We start from the raw sequence: 22,450 nt of genomic DNA on the forward strand, positions 1-22,450 counted from the left end.
CAACTCCAGCTGATCCTCTGAAAACCAATCAGCCGTTAAACTTATAATTACCATTCAACATGTATCCTTACTTAGGGCTTGTAATGACTTTTAATTTCCATTAAAAGTCAGGAAGTATTGAAACGTTAACCCCAGGGAATGTGTTTGGCTGGGCCAACCGAGCAAGCACCAAGGCAATTCTAACCAAACACTCTTTCGCTTGGCTTTCAGTTTCCCATAAAATGACCCTAGCTGCCAGTGAAAAAATGTCGGCTCCGCGGTCATGGCGGTCACTTGACCTCAGCGATGAGCATTCAGTTTCACTGGACGGTAATGCAATGGAACTGCGTTTCGAAAGTGAACCGGCCACATTAGATTAGCATAGTAAGGATCGTATAGCGGTATCAGAATGTGGCCATTTGGGAAAGGTCACAGAGGGCAGCAGAGGTCAGTCTCCCCCCACGGAGCCCCAGGGCTGCATGTGAAAGTTAGAGGCATGTTTTATTCAGCGGTGGGGGCCAGCGCGTGCCAGCATCCGAGGGCGTGCCCTCTGAGAGTGCTCTGCATTCACCTCCGTATTCACATCAAGCAACATGTTCATATGAGCCTATAGGAAAAAATACAGCCGCCACAGAAATGAGACACATTATCAAATCTCTCTCTATAACATATGACTACATTATAATTTGTTTGCTTTTCAAACACCCTTTGCCAGGGGGAATTTATACAGCTTACTTTTCAGGGGTCATACGTTTATACACCTGGGTATTCTGTGAAATATTTCAAACTGAGTGTCTGGGTCAAGGACGCAAGAGATGCTCCCCCTCTGAGACTTGAACCCACAACCCTCTGGACACAAGACCAGTCACCTAACCGTAAACCCTCAGGGCTGGAATGGGGTATGCCTCAGGAGTGAAAGACCTGATTCACGGCTAGCGGGAAGGTCGCCAGGGACAGTAAAACAAAGCATCTGTTGGGAGCGCACTGTGTACCACTGTGGGGGAGAATCGATTTCTGCCATGCAGTGTAAAATGGGTTCCTATATCACTCTGAACTGGCGCGTGGGATTTACCACCATTGAGCGGGGAGTGGGGGCGGTGGGGGGTGTTGACAGAAGGGGCCGGGGCAGATGGCCTGTCCTATTCCGCTGCTGCCCTTGCTAACACACCGTGCGGAAGCCACAGCTGAGGCGACCTGGGTGGAGGAATCCCCCGAACACCGTCCCACCAAAGCAGATCTCCCAACGCCGCAGAAAGGGGCGCTCCATTGAGGAGGGAAGGACACTTTTCCCTGGCCACACAACAGCATGAGTCTGCTGTAAGAGCATCTCTCCACAAAACTCCCCTCAGCTCGTCACATAGTGCCGTGATAACTTCTGCCTTCGTGCTTCAGTAAGAATACAAGTGCCATACATTAGTGCAATGCAAAATTCCCAACAATTACTATGTGAATATACATATTCAACAATTGCTCACTGCATCCATAAGCTTCTTTTTATACCGAAATTATGGTTGATCTGTCTCTCGGTACCGTGCTGTACTGGCAGAATTCCCTTTTCTCTATAGCGAATCCCCCGGAATGGTGGATCGAACACAGCAACAGTGTTGCTGATCTTCACCCCCGGTCACTGCAGAGAGAATTTTTCAGGAGCTCTCAGGCGTCCTCGCTTCAATTACGCCCAAATTAAACTCATTAAGAAATAATCTGCTGCACCATGGTCTTAGAGTGCTTGAATTCAGAGACCTGCCCACCTGCGGTGTCCTGCTCACCTAAATAATGGCATTTAATTCACAAAAATGGCTGCTCGAGGGTACTGGGAGACAGTGAAAAAATGAGGTCTCCGTGCCCTATGGATCGTGTGATGGTACAGTCAGAACTACAGTAATTCCATTTCTTCCATTTATTTGTTCTACTTTTATATTGCTTAACCAGGCAGTCCCCTTGAAAAGGAGAAACATCTCAAAAAAAAAAAAAAAAAAAAAAACAGGGGTTTCAAATGCGCAGTCCAATACCCCAGACGATACAGTGTATTATATGAGAAAAAAAGCAGACCACGACAAAGGAGGCACAGCAAAAATAAGTGAAGCAATTTGCGTTCTTGTTGAGCTTGAAATTCACCTGATTTGAAAGCCTTGCAGATATACTGTGTCATTCAGTTGCACCTTTGAATACATTCCTTGAGAAACTACTGGTTATGCGCAATAAGGACACTTCCTTTCAAAGAGATGATAGGCTGGTGGGACTTAAAACAGCATGGGAGCTCAGCTCATTTGGTTAATTGAGTCCACTGCACCACCTACTGGTCGAGAGGGGAAGTGCTTCTCTGCAACGTGTACCGCTACTCTATTGGGGAATTCAACCGTTGGATGTGGTGAAGGCAAATGCCGGGATGACGCAGTAATGGTAAACAGTAACAGGCAGGATTGAGCAAGACTGAAAATAAGTAGCTGTCATATTCATCCTGAGCCCATACGCCAGGAAGAAACCGAAGGGTTTACTTGGAAACTGAACAGGCTTTGTGATAAAGGGGCTAAATATAAAACTGACACCAGAAAGATGGCTTTTATTATGTGCAAAAGACGCCTTAATAATACACCCCACCATTTCAATCAGATGAGGCACAGTGTGCAGTCTTCCCCCTTTTGGGTCTTCCAGCAGCGCACCAATCAATTTTTGAGATTCAGTGTCGTGACGAGCCAATCACCTCCTCTCTCAAGGAGCCACCTGCACTGAGCCCAAACTCCCCTTTCGCACTTAGCACCAGAGGGGGACCAATCAAGAGCCTCGAGATTCAGTTCGACAGCGACTGCAGCGCTGCCCCCGTCCGCGCGTGTGAATCAACTCGATCTGCACCACCTGAAAAGAGCCTTCGCTTGGGAAATGACACAAAGCTTTCCTCAGTCCCGATTCCGGAGAAAAACGGAAATGTTTACCGGCGATTCTGAGAAGATTCTGCGCTCAGACGACGGTGGGATTCTCTAAGGCCGGGCCACAGCCCGCCTGCGCTGCACCAGAATCAGAGTGGCCACACTGCCAAAGCTGAAAAGCTCAAAACAATTATCGAGGAGCAGGGACGCAGGAGAATTCCGGTTAAGCACCCAGCAAAGGGAGGATGCAGGGTGGCAGAGGACAGCCCTAATTAGGGACAAACGGAACGCAGGCCCCGCCAGCCTCTGGCAAACACACCGCCACCCCCTGCTGTGACCTCACCGCGCAGATCCGCTCCGAGGAGGCAGAAGAGGGAACGACTGTTACTTTAAAAAGGAGCAATTGTACTTTAAAATAGCGTCGGATCTTTTCTTCCTGGGCGGATTAGGGCCCGTTTCTAATGAAGCGAAATTAACTCGGGGATGATCCGTTTTCGGAACCGAGGAATAAAAAAAAAAAAAAAAAGGCAAAAAATCGTATTCAAATGGTATCAGATTAGAACGAGCCACTTATAAAGCTAATCAGCTATGCAAAACTGAAGGGCCTCATTTGCATGTCTCTCCGCTCCCTCCTCCCCTTTTGTCCCCAGAGACCGTGTGCTTGGAGCGTGCGTCGTTCATACATCTGTAATGCAGATTATGCATTCAACGACAACGCCTGTTTTAAGGCGAGACAGTGGGGACACCGCATCAGGGGCTGCGTAAACGAGCGGGTGGGCAGAGGACGAGGCCGGCGCATCCCAGAGGGCCCGGCCTGCCGCGCGGTTGGGACGTGTTCCTAACTCGCACTCCAAGGTGCCACAAGGCTCCTTCTTTGTGATTGGAGGGCTCTTCGCCAGACAGCGGCGCAGGCTAACGCTGGTGTAATGGAAGCGTGTATCCTCCAGGACTGCATCCAGAGTGTTAGCAGACCTTTGCTGACATGCCCCCCTCTCTGTAGCAACACCAGCACCATATCCTGTGAGAACCGGCCCAAAAAAGATGAGCTGCAGTGGAGGCAATTATTCGGAGTGCTGTCCTAAAGGCCTCCATTAAACCTGGAGATCCTGTCCTCTTCTTCCAGGAGGATGGGGGGGGGGGGGGCAGTACTCCTGTCGTTCTCTCTCGCACTCTCTCTCTCTGCTTCTCTTTCCCTATATCTTTCATACTCTATCTCTCTCTCTCTCTCTCATTGGATGCATGGCTGCCGTTTCAACATTGGTGACAATCTCATGCGGACAGCCAATTAGTTCGCCAATGACTCGTGGCACAAATTTGTCAAATCTTCCAATTAAGGCTGCAGGGGAGAAGGGAAGTGACAGCGGTGATTATGTCGCCGTATCATCGGTGGCAATAAATTAGACATTACAGGACTTTTCATTCAGGAATGATGCTGCTTAGGGGTGCTGGCTACAGGCGCACACCCCACGGAAAGGAGGTCGAGTTTGGATCATTTCTGAGTCACGGAACAATGACTCAGTGCAGGGGACTAAATTATTCACGTGACCGCTGGACAGGGCACTGGGGATCCGCCAGCACCTCTCCGAGAGCCTATTTTCGCTTCCCTTCCAAATGTCACTCAAAATGCGAACACCGCAGACAGAGGTGCTCGGCGTTAAATTCCTGTCCTCTCCAGCTGTTGTCTGGTCTGACTGAGATGAGTCGGCTCGCCACCTGCAATCGCCGCAGGGGGAGTGTGACGGCAGAGCCCCGTGGCGTGACCGCTTCGCGGTCGAACGGGCATCTGGACGCCGGCTTGGTGTTTCCAGTTAGTCACAGCGTCCCAAGCACGACTCCGGAAACGAGTGGCGGTGACACCGCCGGCCGCTGTCACCCACCAGGCCGCCAACCGCTTAACGCCAGGAAAAAACCAAGCCCAGTAAACAGAACGCTCCGATGTACCCTCACAAGGAGGACAACTCCTCAGTCCAGGGACATGGTCGTGACTGGCCCTCATAAACACCACTCGAATTCATTTTCACCAAATAAGACGTTACAGCCACTTCACCGGGATGGCAGCCGGAGGGCCGCAGCTGGGATTCGGCGGAGGCCGTGCCGACTCGCTGAAAATTTCACCGCCAGTTCAAAAGACAGACGCTGACCTGGGAGAGGCTGCCAGACAGCTCTAGGTCCCGCATGGATGGATTCGTTATTTAAAGCCGGGCCGCCCCGGCCCCTCACATGCAGGGCGAGGGGGAGTCTCGCGCCTGACAGGCGGCTCCGACAGAGAGATCAATCTGCACAGACGGCACAGACGGCTATTCCTCCAGGACACGGGGTCCTTATCTCTCCACCCTCAATACCTGCCTCGCTTCAGGGAAGACAGCTACGTGAAAGACTCTACTGACAAGGTGACATTTGCAGGGGGGGTACTCTCCCCTCCCTTCATAGATTTCGGATGCCGGCACCTGGGGCGACTTTAAAATTACCGAAATGGATGGGCTTTCCCCAGGTTCTCTGCAATGTCCTACAGAATTTCTGACCCTGATACTCCAGATAACACAGAATTTTATTTTTAATAAAAGAATGAGACTCACTCCTTATCTGTAATGTCCTTCATCACACATTTACTGAACCCTAGTGTATGAACGGTCATGTGACCCTGAAGGAGTTGAAAAAAGGAGATTCATTTCTTATCTAGAATACCTCTCATCATGTATTTTTTTAACTGTAGTGTATCACCAATCATGTGGCCCCGCCCTGGTACTCACCGCTGCTTGCTGCCCTTTCAGTTTGTCTCTGTACTCTTCCAGTTCCTGAAGGTTCAGTTCCGGAGGGAGTTTCTGCGGGAACACAAACGCAACAGTTACGCGTCTCAAACTTCCTGGCAACGCTCAAAGAAAGCGACAAATGTGTGACATTTGAGGACTTCGGCTTTGAAACACTCTGCTGCAATGATGCGTGTGAAAATTCTGTCTCGGGTGAATTTCCACCGAATTCTCTCAACAGTGAGAGCTTAAGGAGAGATGAGATTTGCTTTTCGGGAGCCCAGACTTTGGTTTTGGCTTGCCGACTGTTGTCTAAGCGCCTCTTCCCAAAGCTGTCCAAATGATATTGACAAGGGGTGGAGAAAAGGGTTTGGTGGAGAAACAAGAAGTGGAATTACACACTTACTTAGATGCATAATGAATCTAATTGATTTTGGAGAACTTTATCGAGAGGGAAACAACAAACCGAATCTGGGAGAGGCGTAATTACTTTTCCCCTCGGCTGAATTTTTATCCTGCCAGAGGTACAATATGCCGCCAAATCTAATGAGGTTTCAGACCGGAGGTAAGCAGCTAATCCATCAATCTGGCCTTGATGGGAATTAGTTTGCGTGAGTGCCGAGTCCTGGCTGTTTAGCAGCTGGATGGTTTAGCAGCTGAAGTCGGCCGGGAGTAGGTGCGCGTTCCTGCTTTGTCAGTGGAGGGGTAAATGAAGACTGAGGATGTGTGTCCGCTTAGGAGTTGTGCTAAAACCGGCCAACCCCCCGCCCTCCCAGTGGCCCACAGGAGGCCTGTCGGTTCGTTTGGAGGCCACCTGCGCCCTCTGCCCCCTTGTGTCCCCTGCAGGCCTGTCATCCCTTTACCTCCAGCTCGTGCCGGACCATGTCGAAGGAGTCGCCGGAGAAGTAGACCTCCTCGATGCTGTTGATGATCTCCTGCTCGGCCTGTGGGTCCACTGGCTGCTCCCTCATCTCCCTCAGCTCCTCCTGCGAGGGGGAGAGAGGAGAGGCGCGAGGGGGTGTTAGAGCGCTGCCTGTGGGGTTTCTCAGGACACCCTCACGAGAGAAACACCTCCCCCCGCCCACCCCCACCTCCCTCCCTCTCAGATCACCGGCTCGAGAGAGCGCATCGATTCGTAGCCACTGAAAGATAGGGGAAGCCTGTAGATTAATATTTTTAAGTCCTCCCTCCCATGAGGGAGCGATTTGCCGATCCTAATGAGGAAGGTCTTAATGCTCGCGGGCGTCAATACCTCAGCAAAACACAGGAGCCAGCAGAAATCGCTCAATCGCTCAATTTTGCATCAGCTGTCATGATGAGAAATGACAGGATGGACTTCCGCTGACGTTCATTTCGAGTTAAGGCATCATAAACCCTTTTTTTTTTGGGAACTCCTGGGAAATTCTGTGCAACTTCAACCAGAGCTCCATGCGTCTGTGTCTAATTTCATTGGAGACGTTTTGCAGCCGAGATTCTATCTTAAAGCAACACGCTCTGTCAACTAATAACTTTGAATAGCCAAGTCAAGGAGCTGTCACGATTTTTCACTTCTTATGTAACGTTTTTCTTAGCTTGTTCCAGCAACCGACAAACTAAAAATGTCCTCTAAGTAACAGAGACAACAACAGCTGCTTGATGTCATTATGACAGATTGAGGAACCTAGTGCATCCTCCTCAGACTAAATGCAGATCTGCCTGATTTTGCAGATACAGATTTTGATGAAACCACACCCAGGCTCCTCACTGAACCCTCGTGCACACCAACTTGTAGCACACATGTTCTCATCTGCTCTATAGTTAGTTTTAACCTGTATGTAATAAATCATTGCCAATATGCCAATACTTTCCAGAAAAACAAAGAGGCAGTTCTGTTATAGAGCTGGAACCGAATAAGAGGCACTTCAATCATATTTTTCTCCTCAGACACTATATGGTTTATTAATGAAAGTTTACTGATCTGTTAAACTTAGATACCATTCTTTTCTTATGTACGAAAATGTACATTAGGAGGTCAAAGATGGGACAGCTGACCATAAAAGCAGCCATATTCCTGATCAGCATGCTATTAATGCGCTGCGCTAGAAAAGGACATCCCCTGTTTCCTGTTCAAATCTAAAATCCAGCCACGTCTTCTCTTTAGCAAATGGAGCTGAGCACTGAGTACATGTGAATAAATACAGCTCCTGCGTGCTTTCGTGACTGTGAATTTTCCAGATGATTGGTTATTACAAGTAGATCCACAAGAAAATGACGAAGTTGAACTGTATGAAAATGAGTATCTATTTCTGATTTCTGCTACTGCGTGCAGGCGTCCACTCACAGTGCTAATTGTTACGTGGGATAACAGCAGGGTCAGGGAGGGGTCCGTGTTTAGCAGGGAAGGGGTAGTGTGGGGGCATGTAGGGGAGTGCGGTACGAGCGTGCCGATTCGTGTGGGCGGGTGACGGCCCTCCGTGGGAGCGGATACATGGTGCTGGGGGGGGGGCGAGGGGGGTGTGAGTCATCACCGGCACGGCGAGAGGCGGGAGGGAAAGACGGCGGACAGCCACGGGAAAAGAGGAAGGGGGAAGCGAGGACGCCTCTTCCTCTCTCTGCCGCAATAACAGAGGCTCTTTTCCCCCCTTTTCAGCTTTTCAGGAAGCGAGATGCCAAGCGGCGCGTGACTCACTCCGGCGTTTCTGAAGCGGCTCACCGCCCCGCTGGCTCCCCTCAAAACAAACAGGTCCCTTATCTGCCTCGTCATCGGAGGTGTTAATTAGCATTGTTTGGGAGCCTTCCTCGCATACATTTCAGGAATACAACAGGCCGATGGTTATCTTCTCGGAATTTGCACCGCTCGGTTCTGCTTCTCAATCTTCAATGTGAACACGACGAGAAAGTGACAAAAGAATTAATTTGCACTTCAAAATTACACTCCCGCCGAGCCGTTTTTTGGGGGTGGGCTTCTGAACCGCGCAATCAACATCTGAAATTATTTTTAATTTCGTTGAGAGCTGTTTAACACGCAACCACAGAAGACAATCTGCAACTGTCAAAAGACAATCTGTAACTGCAGTTAGAGCTGGCCCAATTTAATAAGACAATCCCCGCGTCCCCGGACGCAGACGGTCTGTGGGAGCTTTGATCAAAATGCGGATCATCCTGCCGTAATCTTCGCATTGGGCAATCAACACCTTTTTACGCCGTTCCCTTCGCCACGGACACTTTGAATATTCACAAGGCGCTGAGCCGTGCATGCGTATGTGAGTTTTTCATTTACACTTAAAAAAAAAGGGGCGACATCTTAAAGAGGAAAGATACTGCTATTGAAGCTGCTTTTTATCTTCACTCCAGATCTTTTTCCCCCTAATCTTTTGTACATCTTAAACCCATGCAGAGCTGCCTAGATGCACAAATTAAAGTCATCAATGAAGGGCAACAGCAGAAATACGAAACCGCTACTGAAGCAATATGTGTCCTCGACTTGCAGGACAGGCAGAATATTCCATAGCAGGGGACAAAGTTTTTGACAAGGGCCTGCAAAACATAAGTACAACCGCACAAATGTAAAATGGATCCACCCTTCACGCCTCTAAGTGTGCTTGATGAGACCATCATTCTGCATATGTTGCTGCAGTGGGGTCCACTTCAGCTGCTTTACCTCTGATCACTTTCCTTGAGGTCAATGAAGACCTCTGTAAAAAAAAAAAAAAAAAAAAAAACATGATTATACAGTGCCATCTGCTGGCTGGCAACGGTAGCACCCGAGACCACAGGGACGACTCCATTTATCGCATTTCCTGCGTCTTATCATTCCCCTGCCTCTGCAATTAACTTCTCACGTGTACTATGAAGCCTGAAGCTTGAAATTAATTTCCAGATTTCTCAAAAAAGCCGATAAGAGCTTGAAGGTGGGCCTGCGGGGAAAGTGTCTGGCAGGTAGTTCCAAACATGCAGAAAGTCAAAGGCCCCTACTGACAAAGACATGGTGTATCCCCCCCAAAGGCCTTCACTGGGCTTCAGTACTTATAAAATAATGTTGGCCTGATTGATCACATCAGACATCTAAGTGACACTCACCACCCGTGAGGGTGCCTATAACAAGTCTAAAGGGTTTTCCAAAGAACTCAATTTAGCCGTTCTCTTTTAGCGGTTGAGACCCGACCTAAGCTGTCTGCCAGTACTTGTACAGAAAAAGAGAAATATTAGGCTGCCAGGTATAAAGGGTGCACCAAAAAATGGAAAGTCTCTGTGACGGAGTGCCGTCACTACGGTTGAGTATGCGCTCTGACTGCCATACCAACGAGCCTGGCTCTTTGGCGTCGCGGTCAAAGTCGCATGGTTGGTACCCCGTAGACCCGGGTTCAAGGCCGGGCGGGGCGACTGCTCTCGCCCTTTACTACAAATGGTGTCAGAAGTGTGATGGCTGGCTGTGAGGCCATCGGAAGCGTGCCTGGTGTGTGAGCTGTATGAGGGACCCCCAGGTTAGGTTGACCCCGGTGTGAAGGACCCCAGAGATGGGTGAAGCATGGTGTGAGGGACCCCAGAGATGGGTGAAGCACTGGTGAGTGGGGCACCCTGGGATGGGAGAAGTACGGCACGAGAATGCGTGAGGGACGCCATGGTGCATGAAGCGCATGGGCGCGCTTCCCGAAGGGGAGGGCAGTGTGACGGAGTGCCGTCACTACGGTTGAGCATGCGCTCTGACTGCCATACCAACGAGCCTGGCTCTTTGGCGTCGCGGTCAAAGTCGCATGGTTGGTACCCCGTAGACCCGGGTTCAAGGCCGGGCGGGGCGATTGCTCTCGCCCTTTGCTACAGTCTCTTTATTCCGACGCAGCCTCGGGAGCGTCACTCAAGGAGAGCAATAATCTTACAGCAGGAAAATCGGCCTTCTCCGAGGTGTCCTTTCAGCGGATGCACAACACCGCACACAAGTGACACCTGAGAGCTGTCTACCAGGTCAGGCCTCGGGCCCTTGCTTCTACAGCCTTCACACTTCCATCATGGCAGAAGATATAACGTCACGGCGGTCACGGCTTCAGACAGACTCAAAAAGGCTCGGTGCTTCATTAAAGACACTCTCTCGCCCGCCAACTCGAGAGACCCCCCTCGGCCTTTTAGCGGAGCGGGAATCCCACACGGTCTCTGAGGCACAGAGCAAGCGACCGTGTTCGGAGTGGCCGAGGACGTCCCCCTAGGACACCAGCCAGCACATTTGTGCTCTTTTGCCTGTCACAGTTGTGATGTTTCAGGGGACTGCAGGGTCCATTTCACCACATCGATTAGGGTAGCGGTGACCTAATGTGTTTCTTCGAGGCCCCAGGCTGTAAAGCCTACACTATTTAGGCTACATTTCAGTTCTTTCTTGACTTTAACACATGAATTGGGTTTCAACATCACGCTGCCAGATACAGTAGTATTTCTGCCTATGAATGCAGCTCGCCAGCGTGAGATCGAAGCCAACGCTATGGTTTGCCTTTCTGGGTTCTAAATTCACAAACTGCAACCACTGCACAGTAAAATACCTGCAACTCTGTTCAGAAGAACAGCACGGCCTAACTGATGAGACTATCCATCTTCAAGGGTAAAATAGGGGTCAGCTTTTAATAAACAAAACGAAAATGGTTGTGAAGGAATCTGATGCAGGTAACTGGCATTCAGTTATGAAAATGCATCTCACGATCCATGAAGGTCAAAGGTAACCTTTATTAATAAGTAATGATGAATGGCAGCACATTAAACACCATTCACACCACTGCTGAGTCACTAAACCATGTGTTTGGAGGTCACGGATAGTCTGCACTGCATAGTCTGATCGTTATTTATTATTTAAAATGCATGTCAGTAACTGTGTGTTCTACACCAAGCCAGCTGCTGTCATGTGACCTTCCTCCCTCTAAGCGGTCTTGATAACTGGCCTGGTCTGTCGACTGCCCTGCCAGGGTAGAAACGCTACCCTTGGACTGACCCAAAAGGCCGGCCACGACATCACTTGCATCATTCGGGCGCACAGCTTGAAAACTGCACCTGTAAACTGAACTGCTGCGGGTGAGATGCCGCTCAGAGGGTGAGTCGGGGCGCGGAGGTGAGGACCGGGGCTTCCAATCCTTAACATCCTGCACGCGGTACGACCATCTCTGCCATCTGAATCAGTCCGAAACGTCCCCATCTGTCATGTTCCAAGTGGCTCCGAACAGGACTCATTTGGTCTGTGGCGGGTTTCGGGGACAGACGCAGCATAACCGCGGGTGGCGTGGGGGGGGTTCCTCCTTCCTGCCGTGCTCCACAGATGTTCATTCCCTGGCGCGGGGAGATCAATCCGCCAGCCCCCAACCCCCACCCCCTGCCCTCCGTACCCCCCCCCCCCCACCCTGGTCACGGCACCCCCTGTCTGACCGGCTCCCATCAGGCGGCCGAGTTCAGGCCGGCTCAAACACGACCTCCCCCAGGCCAGGTGCGATCGTTACTCAGCCTATCGCCACAGAGACGGCCGCCCGCTGGGCGGCACTTCGTGATAAAAGGCAGAGCGCGGGCTCATCCGGAGCCGTGAAGCGCTGGTGACTGACTGTTTACAAAGCCTGCGGGCGGCCTGGAAGCTTCCGGAGAGGATTTAGGCACATAATTACTGTCCTGTCCCTTGCAGGAATACAGCCACAAGGCGATGCTAACAGAGCAAGCTTTTGTGAACAGTTGTCCTTTACTGTGCAAAACATGATTTGCAGTTGACACAACTCCAGAAAAGTTACTGGTCTCCAATTTACTCAAAAACTGACAGAATCAGCAGCTCCCCACAATTAGGACAGATCCTACATTCTACCACTAGATGGCGAAAGGGTAGCTGCAAGAAGCCCCTGAAAGCTCCTCTTCTTGTTCAACTGCTGTATAACAGCAATCGATTGGGACAGGATTGGGATGTCACTGTCAAAAACACACAAGCAATTTTGCTCTGACTCAAAAGCTGTCTGATCTCACTCCTTTCGATCTTTATGAAAAATGCCAGAAATAATTAGTTTCAGACCGGCGTGAAAACCAAAAGCTGTCAGATGATATGCAGCGACTAGGACAATTGGTATGGATTGAGAAATTGATTAATGTTTTAGGAGACTGAAGAGAACGGTGTGAGAGGGCCAAAACTCCAGATGTTATCATAAACTGACAGACAATACATTGGAGGGGGGAAGAGCACTAGGTTTAAAGAAACTGAAACTGGTTATCAGTGGCTATCTGTGACACAGGTGGTGTTTGTTCTCATGCGCGGTTGCTTAAATCAGGGCCTAAAACTCCCTGCAGACACATTTCCAGGCCACATAAATGAGGACACTTCAGAGGCCCTGAGGAATAGAAGACAATACAAGGCGATAATTTTGCAGAGATGAAACGGACACTTAATTTAACACTAACGAGAAATGAACACTCCACAGATTAAAAAAAAAACATAGTAAAGACACTTCATTTAAATCAAAACACTTAATTTAATGTAAAATGAACATGCAAAAAATTAAAGTAGCAAAATAAAAGGAACTGACAATGCAATATGTATACGTATATATATATATATATACTTTACTGGAAATGCATCAGTGTAAGTTTAAGAGGCTGGTCTGTTCAGTGTGCAGATATTACAGGCATCGATGTGCCCACCCTTGTAACGGAAACCTTGGAGAAAAAGTACAGACAAGGGCTGGCACATTTCTGCCACATGAGATTGCGCTTAGCAAGCAAATTCATTTGTGCAGACGACAGTTTCTCATTTTCGGTGTGGAGCTAATTGAGCTAACCTTTGTTAGCTTGTTTCATAAAAGCCAGCAACTTGTGCACAAGCCAACGTGGGCCGAACCTCGTGGTGAGCAGGTAATTAGCAATACCCTGATTTACAGACTTAGACTCGTGTTATTAAAAAGATGGATGATGGATGCTCCGTTTTAAATAACTCTGAAGCAAACACACAAACACACAGCTCACAACATTTTATCACGGAGCGCTGAGATCAAATGAAGCAGGGACTATATCTATCGTATATTTCATATACCCTTCAGTGGTTATGCCTTCCTTCAGTGGTCATACTTAAACTATTGAATATAGTTATTTACTGGGGCCTGATGATGTGCTGTCTTCATAACGAGAAACTCTGGGCAAGTCAAGCTATAAGCTGTAAAGAGTCCCATTTACTAAAAACAGGTTTCTGAGTATTTTGTGGTGATGCGGATTATGAGACCACTCGTGTCCCTTTTCCACTGCAGAGCTGAAAAAAGGCTAACGTGAGCTGCAGCCAAAACCTGTACGATTGCTTTCCTGTTGCGTCACCCAGAGCCTTAGTAAGCTAAGGTACGCTGAACACTTGCATATGCCCAGATCGAGATGATTGCCCATCATCTCATCTACGGCGTAAAAAAAAGGATCCATATTACTTGTGATAGTGGCGTTCTCCTTCTTACTGTCCATGTTTGATCTCTTCAGCTTTTAGCATCGGTGCGGATGGAGGCACCAGACTGCCACAGCTTGCAATCTCCCACAGGTCACTCATACGCAGGCCGTAGGATGCTACAGGACCACATGGGTCAGCATGGGAAAGAGGACCACAGCACACCGACCCCAGCCTGACTAATCCAAGCTACACAACAGTGGAAACCATGTTAGCCATTCACAAGGAGGATTCAACTAAAACTGCATTCACCTCAGACCCATGCCTCAGGCAGTGCAATGCGGAAACCACAGTGATGAAACCACAACGCAGACCAAAGTTTAGTCTTCAAAACAACATAAAACATTAATTAAGAACAAGGTCTTACATATTCTCGCATACTGAGAGAACCACTTTTAAAGATAATCTTTTTTCCATCACACAGAATGACCTGCAAGCCATGGTAATAGCCCTAAAAGCCATAAGCTTACCACCCCTCCCCTACCACGTCCAATCACTCAGGTAAGAGGTGTTAATGCTCCCCCCAGCACTGGCTTCTATAAGGTCTAAATGTACTGAAGGGTCACATGCTGACCATTATGACTGTTCTGAGAGAGAGTGCCCTGAGAGCTGGTCCAGGATGAGCTTTTTCTGCCCAGACCCTTTAACAATGATGACCTGTGATGCTGCACTGAAATGAATCCAGGTCATCACTCAGAAGAAAACTTTCACATTGTCAATGGTGTTATGTTCAACAAAATTTGCTTATTTACTTATTCAGCCATTCATCAAACATTAATACAGCAATTATAATTAATAATTACTGCATTTAAGATTGAGTATTGATAATAGCAATAATTGCAATGTTGTTTTCTTTTAAAACAAACTCTAAAAATCTATCTCTGACAGGCTAACATTAACATTATCACCTAGAAAAAAAGCATGGATCAATCACCACCTGTATCTCTCAATATCTGTTTGATAAATTTTCAAAAAAAATTTTTTTAAATGTAACCAAACTTTTGGGTCGACTGCATACGGAATGGGGCAAAGTATCACAAATTCAAACCCACTGACAGGAGAGAACAGGCTACATTCACAAGATTACATCAAAACAAAGATCAAGGGACAGCATGTTACACTCAACATGTTATCGTCAACCAGTATTACCAGTTCTAGCAATGAGATACTGTTACGGACAGGCCATTTCCTGTGAGATCTGAAATGACCCTTGAGAGTGCCAGGAGATCTTATTAGTCCCCAGATGAGCCTGTTATTATTATTGATACCTGTTTGTCAGATTTATTTGAGTAAATTTCCTTGTTAGTATTAGTGGGTCCCTAAAACACTTCGGCTTGCTTGGTACAATATGAAAAGAGGGTTGGCGTTGCTTAATTAATGAGTGGTTTGACCCTATCACTCGGGGCGATCCATGGAATGAGGCTATTTCCGGTGGGGGTGCGCATGCACCGGTGTGGCTGCCACTGTGGACCAATGTGGACTGCTGAAGCTGGCCTCCCGCGGGAAAAGCTGAATACTCTACCGCAACGTTTTGGCGCGATCTCCTTTCCTATATGTTAAGTCCTGGGAAGGCGACCAACGGAAGAACGCTCACAAGCAAGCACAACAGAAGTGAACTAGGACCTTTTAGATATTAAAACTGAACAACGCAAACGCAAGAAAGCCAGCGAACGCTACTCTCTCTTCGCTACACCAAGGCCGGGCTGTCCGTCGCGGGGCGACTGGTGCGGGCTGGCCACGGAAAGGGCGAAGCTTTGGCGTCCGTGTCTGAAACCGTAGGTAACGTCAGTCTTATATTTCTTTCTGTTGTATTTAAGCAAGCCGAATGTGTACTAGCTGCACGCCGCCCTGAGAGGTTTCGGGGATAGAGCGATAACCCCTTAAGACAACGACATTGCCTGGCGTCTGTAGGAAGGTAGACCGCCAAGGCTGACAGGCTTGCAACATCCCTGCTCAGGGAGGGCGTGACAGATTGGGGGCTCGTCTCGGGATGCTGAATTACGTACAGCGTTATCTAGCTACATTCGGATTTATTATTATAACTGGCGTGTTTGTGTTCGTTCGCTGTACTTATAAGGTTCGTCTGCAAAATCATTATTAAAATCTAGTTGGATTTGTAGTGCCCTAGTTAGTTTCGGATAAGCAATTCTTTGTGCTGGGTAACGTACACGGGGCTGTTTGAGCCTGTTAAAGGGCTGCGCATTGCAAGGGTAGGTAGTTAGTTTAGTATGGGTGCGTAGACCCAAGCGCGAATTAGTCGTGCTGTACCGCTCCGAGCAGCAAAGAATTGTGAGTCCGGTGGGGTAGCTAGGTTGGGTAAAGCTTAGCTTAGTTTAGTTAAAGGTAATATTGTAGACTAGCCGTAGCTTATGTTAGGCTAGGTATAACTTGGCTAAACGTTTCTTTTTTTTTCTAACTAGTGAGATGATGTGGTAGTTTGCAAACTGTTTTGGTGATAATTGTATGCCTGTGCCAGTTGTTGTAGCCACGTGGTATGCTCTGTAAGAGCGGTGTGACAGTGTTCTGTGGGTGGCACTCCAGAACCTGCCCTGGGGTGTTTATAGCCTGCTTGAAGAGTGGGTCTTCCCCCTGTTTTTGAACCTGGTGCTTTAGAGGATGCACACGTGGTTCCTGTTTTCTTTTTGAGGTGAATGCCCTCTGGTGGTGATTGCAATTGGCACATGTGCTTATCTAATATAAACTGTATTCTTGATATATTTTTCTAGTGCTTTGTGTTCCCGCTGTTGCTGTAACTAGTTTGGTGTTGTGGGCAGTGTTATATAGAGAAGTAGTGCCATGTCTAGCGGTGGTACAATGAGTGGGAGGAGTACATCCCCTGTTAGTGAGTTTGAGCTGCCCACTGTTGCTCAGTTTAGGAGTTATACTAGGGCGCAACTAGCTGCCCTGGCTGAGCGGGATGGCATGGAGGTGCCGTCCACCATGACCAAAAAGGAGTTGGTTGCACTAGTGAAGGAGTTGTTCAGTTTGGAGGATCTGTGGGCAGAGCAGAAAGAAGAGAAGGAGCGACAGGAGAGGTTAGCAAAGGAGGAGCGTGAGCGCCAGTTTGAACTTGAGAGGAGGGAAAGTGAGCAGAAGTTTGAGTTGGAGAAGATGAGATTGGAGGTTGAGAGAGTAGCTAGGGAAAAGGGTGTGCTGACTGAACCCAGTTTTAACCTCAGTTCTGCTGAGAAGCTCCTGCCTCAGTTTAATGAGGAAGAGGTTGATGTGTTCTTTGAAGCCTTCGAGCGAGTGGCAACTGAGTTAGCTTGGCCGCGTTCAAAATGGCCGCTGCTGGTGCAGCGGGCCCTCATTGGTAAGGCACAACATGCATTTGCTGTGTTAGACGGCTCTCTCGCCCTTAATTATGATGCCGTGAAGGAGGCTGTGCTAACCGCCTATGGCAGTGTTCCAGATGAATACCGTCTGAAGTTTCGGTCCCACCGGCGTAAGGGTGGTGAGTCTCACCTTGACTTGTACCGTAGGCAGCAGATTCTTATGTCGCGTTGGCTAACTGCCTGTAAGGCTGATACAGTGGAGGCCCTGACAGAGCTCATTCTGATGGAGCAATTTAGAAGCTGCGTGTCACGTGATATAGATGTTTATATTGCTGAGCGTGGTGTTCAAACTGTGAGGGAGGCGGCTGAGCTTGCAGACACTTGGGAGGTTATCCATTATGGTGGAATTGGGCGGGGACACCATGATAGGGGTCAGGATAGGCGGAAGTTTTTTGGGAGTTCTAGGCCTGAGGTGAAGCGGTTTGGTAGTGACCAGCCTGGCCAGGGCGGAGGTTCTGATGGGGGTAGGGCCCCCCGAAGTAATGCCCCCCAGGGAGTCAGTGGCCAGTGGCTCCCTGAGCGTTCTTTTGGGAATGGTCGTGGGGGACCTGGTTCCCGCCAGGACATTATTTGTCACAAGTGTCGGCGGCCAGGGCATATTCGAAGTAATTGCCCAGCCCTCAGAGACAGAGCAAACCGTGACCAAGTTGTTGCTCTGGTATCAGCTAAGACACAGGGGCTTGGAGCTGACGATCAGGTGCCTGGTGGCATCACAAAAGAGCCTTTGGTAGGTTGTACCCGTTTTGTTTCCCTAGGTTCTGTAGCTTTGACCTGTAGTAGCCCTGAAGTTCCTATACAGATTTTGAGAGACACAGGAGCGAGTCAGTCCCTGCTGGCTGCTAGTGTTCTTGATTTGCCACCCCCAGCACCGGGGAGTCCAGTTGTACTTCTGGCTGGCTTGGGGGGGGAGTTTGGGCCCTATCCGTTGAGAGAGGTCTACTTGCGGTCAGAGTTAGTCAATGGTCCTGTGAAGGTGGCTGTTGTTGACTCTCTCCCTGTACAAGGTGTGTCGTTGCTGTTAGGTAATGACCTGGCTGGTGATAGAGTTACAGAACCTCCAGTTCTTTCCCCTGAAGCCTGCAATGTTGTGGATACTGAAAAGTTGGCTAGAGAGTTCCCTGAAGTATTCACTGCATGTGTGGTGACGCGTGCTCAAGCAAAGGCCCGTGCTTGTCCCACTCCTTGTGAGGAACCAGATGATCAGGTGGATTTGTCTGATACTTTTATGGCCCACCTAAAGCAAACACAGGAGGATCCCCGCCTGGGTCGGGAGGCCCTGGTGCAGGCCCAGTTAGCGGACCCTGATTTGGCTCCGTGTTTCCGTCTGGTGGAGGAACCAGATGGCGGTGCTGTGTTGTCCGAGGGCTATTATTTGCGGGACGATGTCCTTATGAGGTGTTGGCGGCCACCAAGGGAGCCTGCCGAGGAGTGGAATGTGTTGCATCAGGTGGTGTTGCCTTGCGGATATCGAGAGGGTGTGCTTAAAATGGGTCATGCTGGACCCATGGCTGGTCATGTTGGTGTGAATCGAACATTTGAACGAATCAGACGCCATTTTTGGTGGCCAGGCATGAGGAAGAGTGTACTTGAGTATTGCAGGTCATGTGAACCCTGTCAGCGTGCAGGTAAGGCTCAGCATATGCCACCACCTGTGCCTCTTAAGCCACTCCCCCTTTTCTCTGCCCCCTTCACAAGAGTGATGGTTGACTGTGTGGGGCCCCTGCCGAAGACTAAGAAGGGCAATGAGTATCTCGTAACAATTCTAGATGTTACTACCCGATTTCCTGAAGCAGTCCCACTCAGGAACATCCGGGCTCAGACGGTAATTGAAACTCTCATGCAGTTTTTTTCCAGATATGGCCTTCCTCGGGAAATTCAGTCCGATCGTGGGTCGAACTTTACTTCTACTGTCTTTCAGGGCGTTATGAATCAGCTAGGCATTAAGCAAGTTACATCCTCAGCTTATCACCCACAGTCTCAAGGAGCCATTGAGCGCTTCCATCGGACCCTGAAAGAGATGGTGCGGGCGTATAGTGATCAATTCCCGGGGGAATGGGATACTGCAATGCCTTTCCTAATGTTTGCGGTTAGGGATAGCGTAAACGAATCCATCGGTTTTACACCTTTTCAGTTAGTTTACGGTCATGAGGTGCGTGGGCCCTTGCGCTTACTGAAGGAACGATTAGTGGGTGAAAGTGTTCCGGAGGATCCCCTTACATATGTTGCACATTTTACTGACCGGCTCCAGGCTGCTTGCGAGATTGCCCAGCAGAAGCTTGCGGGGTCAAAGGTCAAAATGAAACATCAATATGACAAGCGAGCCCAGCCACGCAGCTTTGCAGCTGGGGATCGGGTGTTAGTCCTGTTGCCAGCAGGGGGTGGAAAACTGGGTGTACGATTCGAAGGGCCTTATTCAGTTGTAAGGCAGGCTGGACCCTGTAGTTATGTCATCAGCACTCCTGATCGCCGTGTGAAGACGCGACTGTGTCACGTGAATTTGCTCAAACTATTTGTGGGACGGGAGACTGTGGCTCCAGTGTGTTTTAACAGGGTACAGGGTGTGGAAGATAGTGATATGGAGGCAGGCTTCATTCCTCGTGAGCCAATTAGTGCTCGCCTTCAGAACACTGAGGCTCGGCGAGACCTCCGGAATCAGTTAACTCATTTGACCGTGTCCCAAGCAGAGGATGTTGTGGGTTTGGTTGAGTCTTACCCGGAGCTGTTCAAAGACACACCGGGGTTGACAAAGTTGGCAATTCACGACGTTGACACTGGGATGGCCACCCCAATAAAACAGCATGCGTATCGCCTGGCCCCCCACAAACGTGTTTTGGTGCAGCAGGAGCTAGACTACATGCTCGAGATTGGTGCTATTGAGCCCACAGTGAGTGAATGGAGCTCCCCAGTTGTTTTGGTAATGAAGGAAGGTGGCGCGCCTCGTCTGTGTATTGACTACAGAAAGGTCAACGCTGTAACACGTACAAATGCATATCCCATTCCTCGAATGGAGGACTGTATCGACCGTATTGGTAGGGCTCAGTGGGTGTCCAAATTTGACCTCCTTAAGGGCTACTGGCAGGTGCCCCTTACTGAACGTGCTAAGGAGGTGTCTGCTTTCACTACCCACAATGCCTTGTATGCATGCCGGGTCTTGCCATTTGGCATGAAAAATGCCCCTGCCTCCTTTCAGAGGTTAATGAATCAGGTGACCAGGGGCCTGGACCACGTGGTCACCTATATTGATGATGTGGTTGTGTTTAGCGACTCATGGGAGAGCCATGTCGAGCATATTCGAGCGCTCTTTACCCGTCTTGCTGAGGCCTCTTTGGTGGTAAATCTACCCAAGTGCGAGTTTGGGCAGGGTCAGGTTACGTACTTAGGCCACCGGGTGGGGCGTGGTGAGGTACTCCCACGGTCAGCAAAGGTTAAGGCTATCTTGGATTTTCCAGCTCCACAGAATCGCCGACAACTAATGAGAATTTTAGGGATGTGTGGGTTTTACCGTAAGTTTGTTCCTAATTTTGCTACCGTGACCGCTCCACTCACTGACTTGTTGCAGAAGGGGGTCAAGTGGGTGTGGTCCCCCGAGTGTCAGTCAGCTTTGGACGCTGTGAAGGCCATACTCTCATGTGAACCAGTACTAGCGGCGCCAGATTTCTCCCAGCCTTTCTGCCTTGCGGTGGATGCCTCTGATGTAGGAGTAGGTGGTGTCCTTCTTCAGGCGGGAAGCGATGGTGTCGAGAGGCCAGTGGCTTACTTTTCAAAAAAGTTGAATCGCCACCAGCGAAACTACTCCACTATTGAGAAGGAGGCTTTGGCTTTGGTACTGGCGGTACAACATTTTGAGGTGTATGTGTCCAGTGTAGCGGGTGATGTGGTGGTCTATTCCGATCATAATCCACTCACATTCCTTGCCAAGTTTCAGAGCTCGAATGCGCGAGTCTTTAGATGGAGTTTGATCTTACAGCCATATGGTCTGAAGGTGAAACATATTGCTGGTAGAGATAATGTTATTGCGGACGCTCTCTCCAGGAGTGGAATATGAGTTGAGATGGCAGCCTCTTTAGGGTTTTCTAGCCGCTCTGGTTGATGTGAGTCACCGCTAGGTGCTCAATAGGTGCAGTGTTGGCCTGGGGTTTTGCTGCTATGGGCCTATGTGCAGATTTGGTGTCTGCAAACTTTTCTTGATTTTCAATGACTGTTTAGATGTAGTTTTATTACTTAGATGTGCTGTGTTTGTTCCTCAAAGTGGTGGTAGATGGAAATGTCCGTCCTACATTTTACCAAAAATGAAAAAAAAAAAAACAGGGAAAAAAAAAAAAAAAAAAAGGAAAAAAAAAATTTGTGTTTTTTTTTTTGATAATTTTTGGCTTATGGGGGGGGTACTGTTACGGACAGGCCATTTCCTGTGAGATCTGAAATGACCCTTGAGAGTGCCAGGAGATCTTATTAGTCCCCAGATGAGCCTGTTATTATTATTGATACCTGTTTGTCAGATTTATTTGAGTAAATTTCCTTGTTAGTATTAGTGGGTCCCTAAAACACTTCGGCTTGCTTGGTACAATATGAAAAGAGGGTTGGCGTTGCTTAATTAATGAGTGGTTTGACCCTATCACTCGGGGCGATCCATGGAATGAGGCTATTTCCGGTGGGGGTGCGCATGCACCGGTGTGGCTGCCACTGTGGACCAATGTGGACTGCTGAAGCTGGCCTCCCGCGGGAAAAGCTGAATACTCTACCGCAACGTTTTGGCGCGATCTCCTTTCCTATATGTTAAGTCCTGGGAAGGCGACCAACGGAAGAACGCTCACAAGCAAGCACAACAGAAGTGAACTAGGACCTTTTAGATATTAAAACTGAACAACGCAAACGCAAGAAAGCCAGCGAACGCTACTCTCTCTTCGCTACACCAAGGCCGGGCTGTCCGTCGCGGGGCGACTGGTGCGGGCTGGCCACGGAAAGGGCGAAGCTTTGGCGTCCGTGTCTGAAACCGTAGGTAACGTCAGTCTTATATTTCTTTCTGTTGTATTTAAGCAAGCCGAATGTGTACTAGCTGCACGCCGCCCTGAGAGGTTTCGGGGATAGAGCGATAACCCCTTAAGACAACGACATTGCCTG

General features: G+C 49.0%; 1 protein-coding gene across 1 annotated transcript in view; it reads right to left on the reverse strand.

Moving 5' to 3' along the window:
* The window catches only part of vps50 (VPS50 EARP/GARPII complex subunit), a 126,549-nt gene that overhangs the window by 98,507 nt on the left and 5,592 nt on the right, over nt 1–22,450 (reverse strand). The window contains exons 3-4 of the mRNA XM_036555593.1: nt 6,457–6,579; nt 5,597–5,668 (exon numbers count right to left, since the gene is read on the reverse strand). Coding sequence (XP_036411486.1) covers nt 5,597–5,668; nt 6,457–6,579 — 195 coding nt within the window. The remainder of the gene's footprint in view (nt 1–5,596; nt 5,669–6,456; nt 6,580–22,450) is intronic.

Source organism: Megalops cyprinoides, chromosome 21 (assembly GCF_013368585.1).
Source record: "Megalops cyprinoides isolate fMegCyp1 chromosome 21, fMegCyp1.pri, whole genome shotgun sequence".
In the NCBI taxonomy this organism is placed as follows: Eukaryota; Metazoa; Chordata; class Actinopteri; order Elopiformes; family Megalopidae; genus Megalops; species Megalops cyprinoides.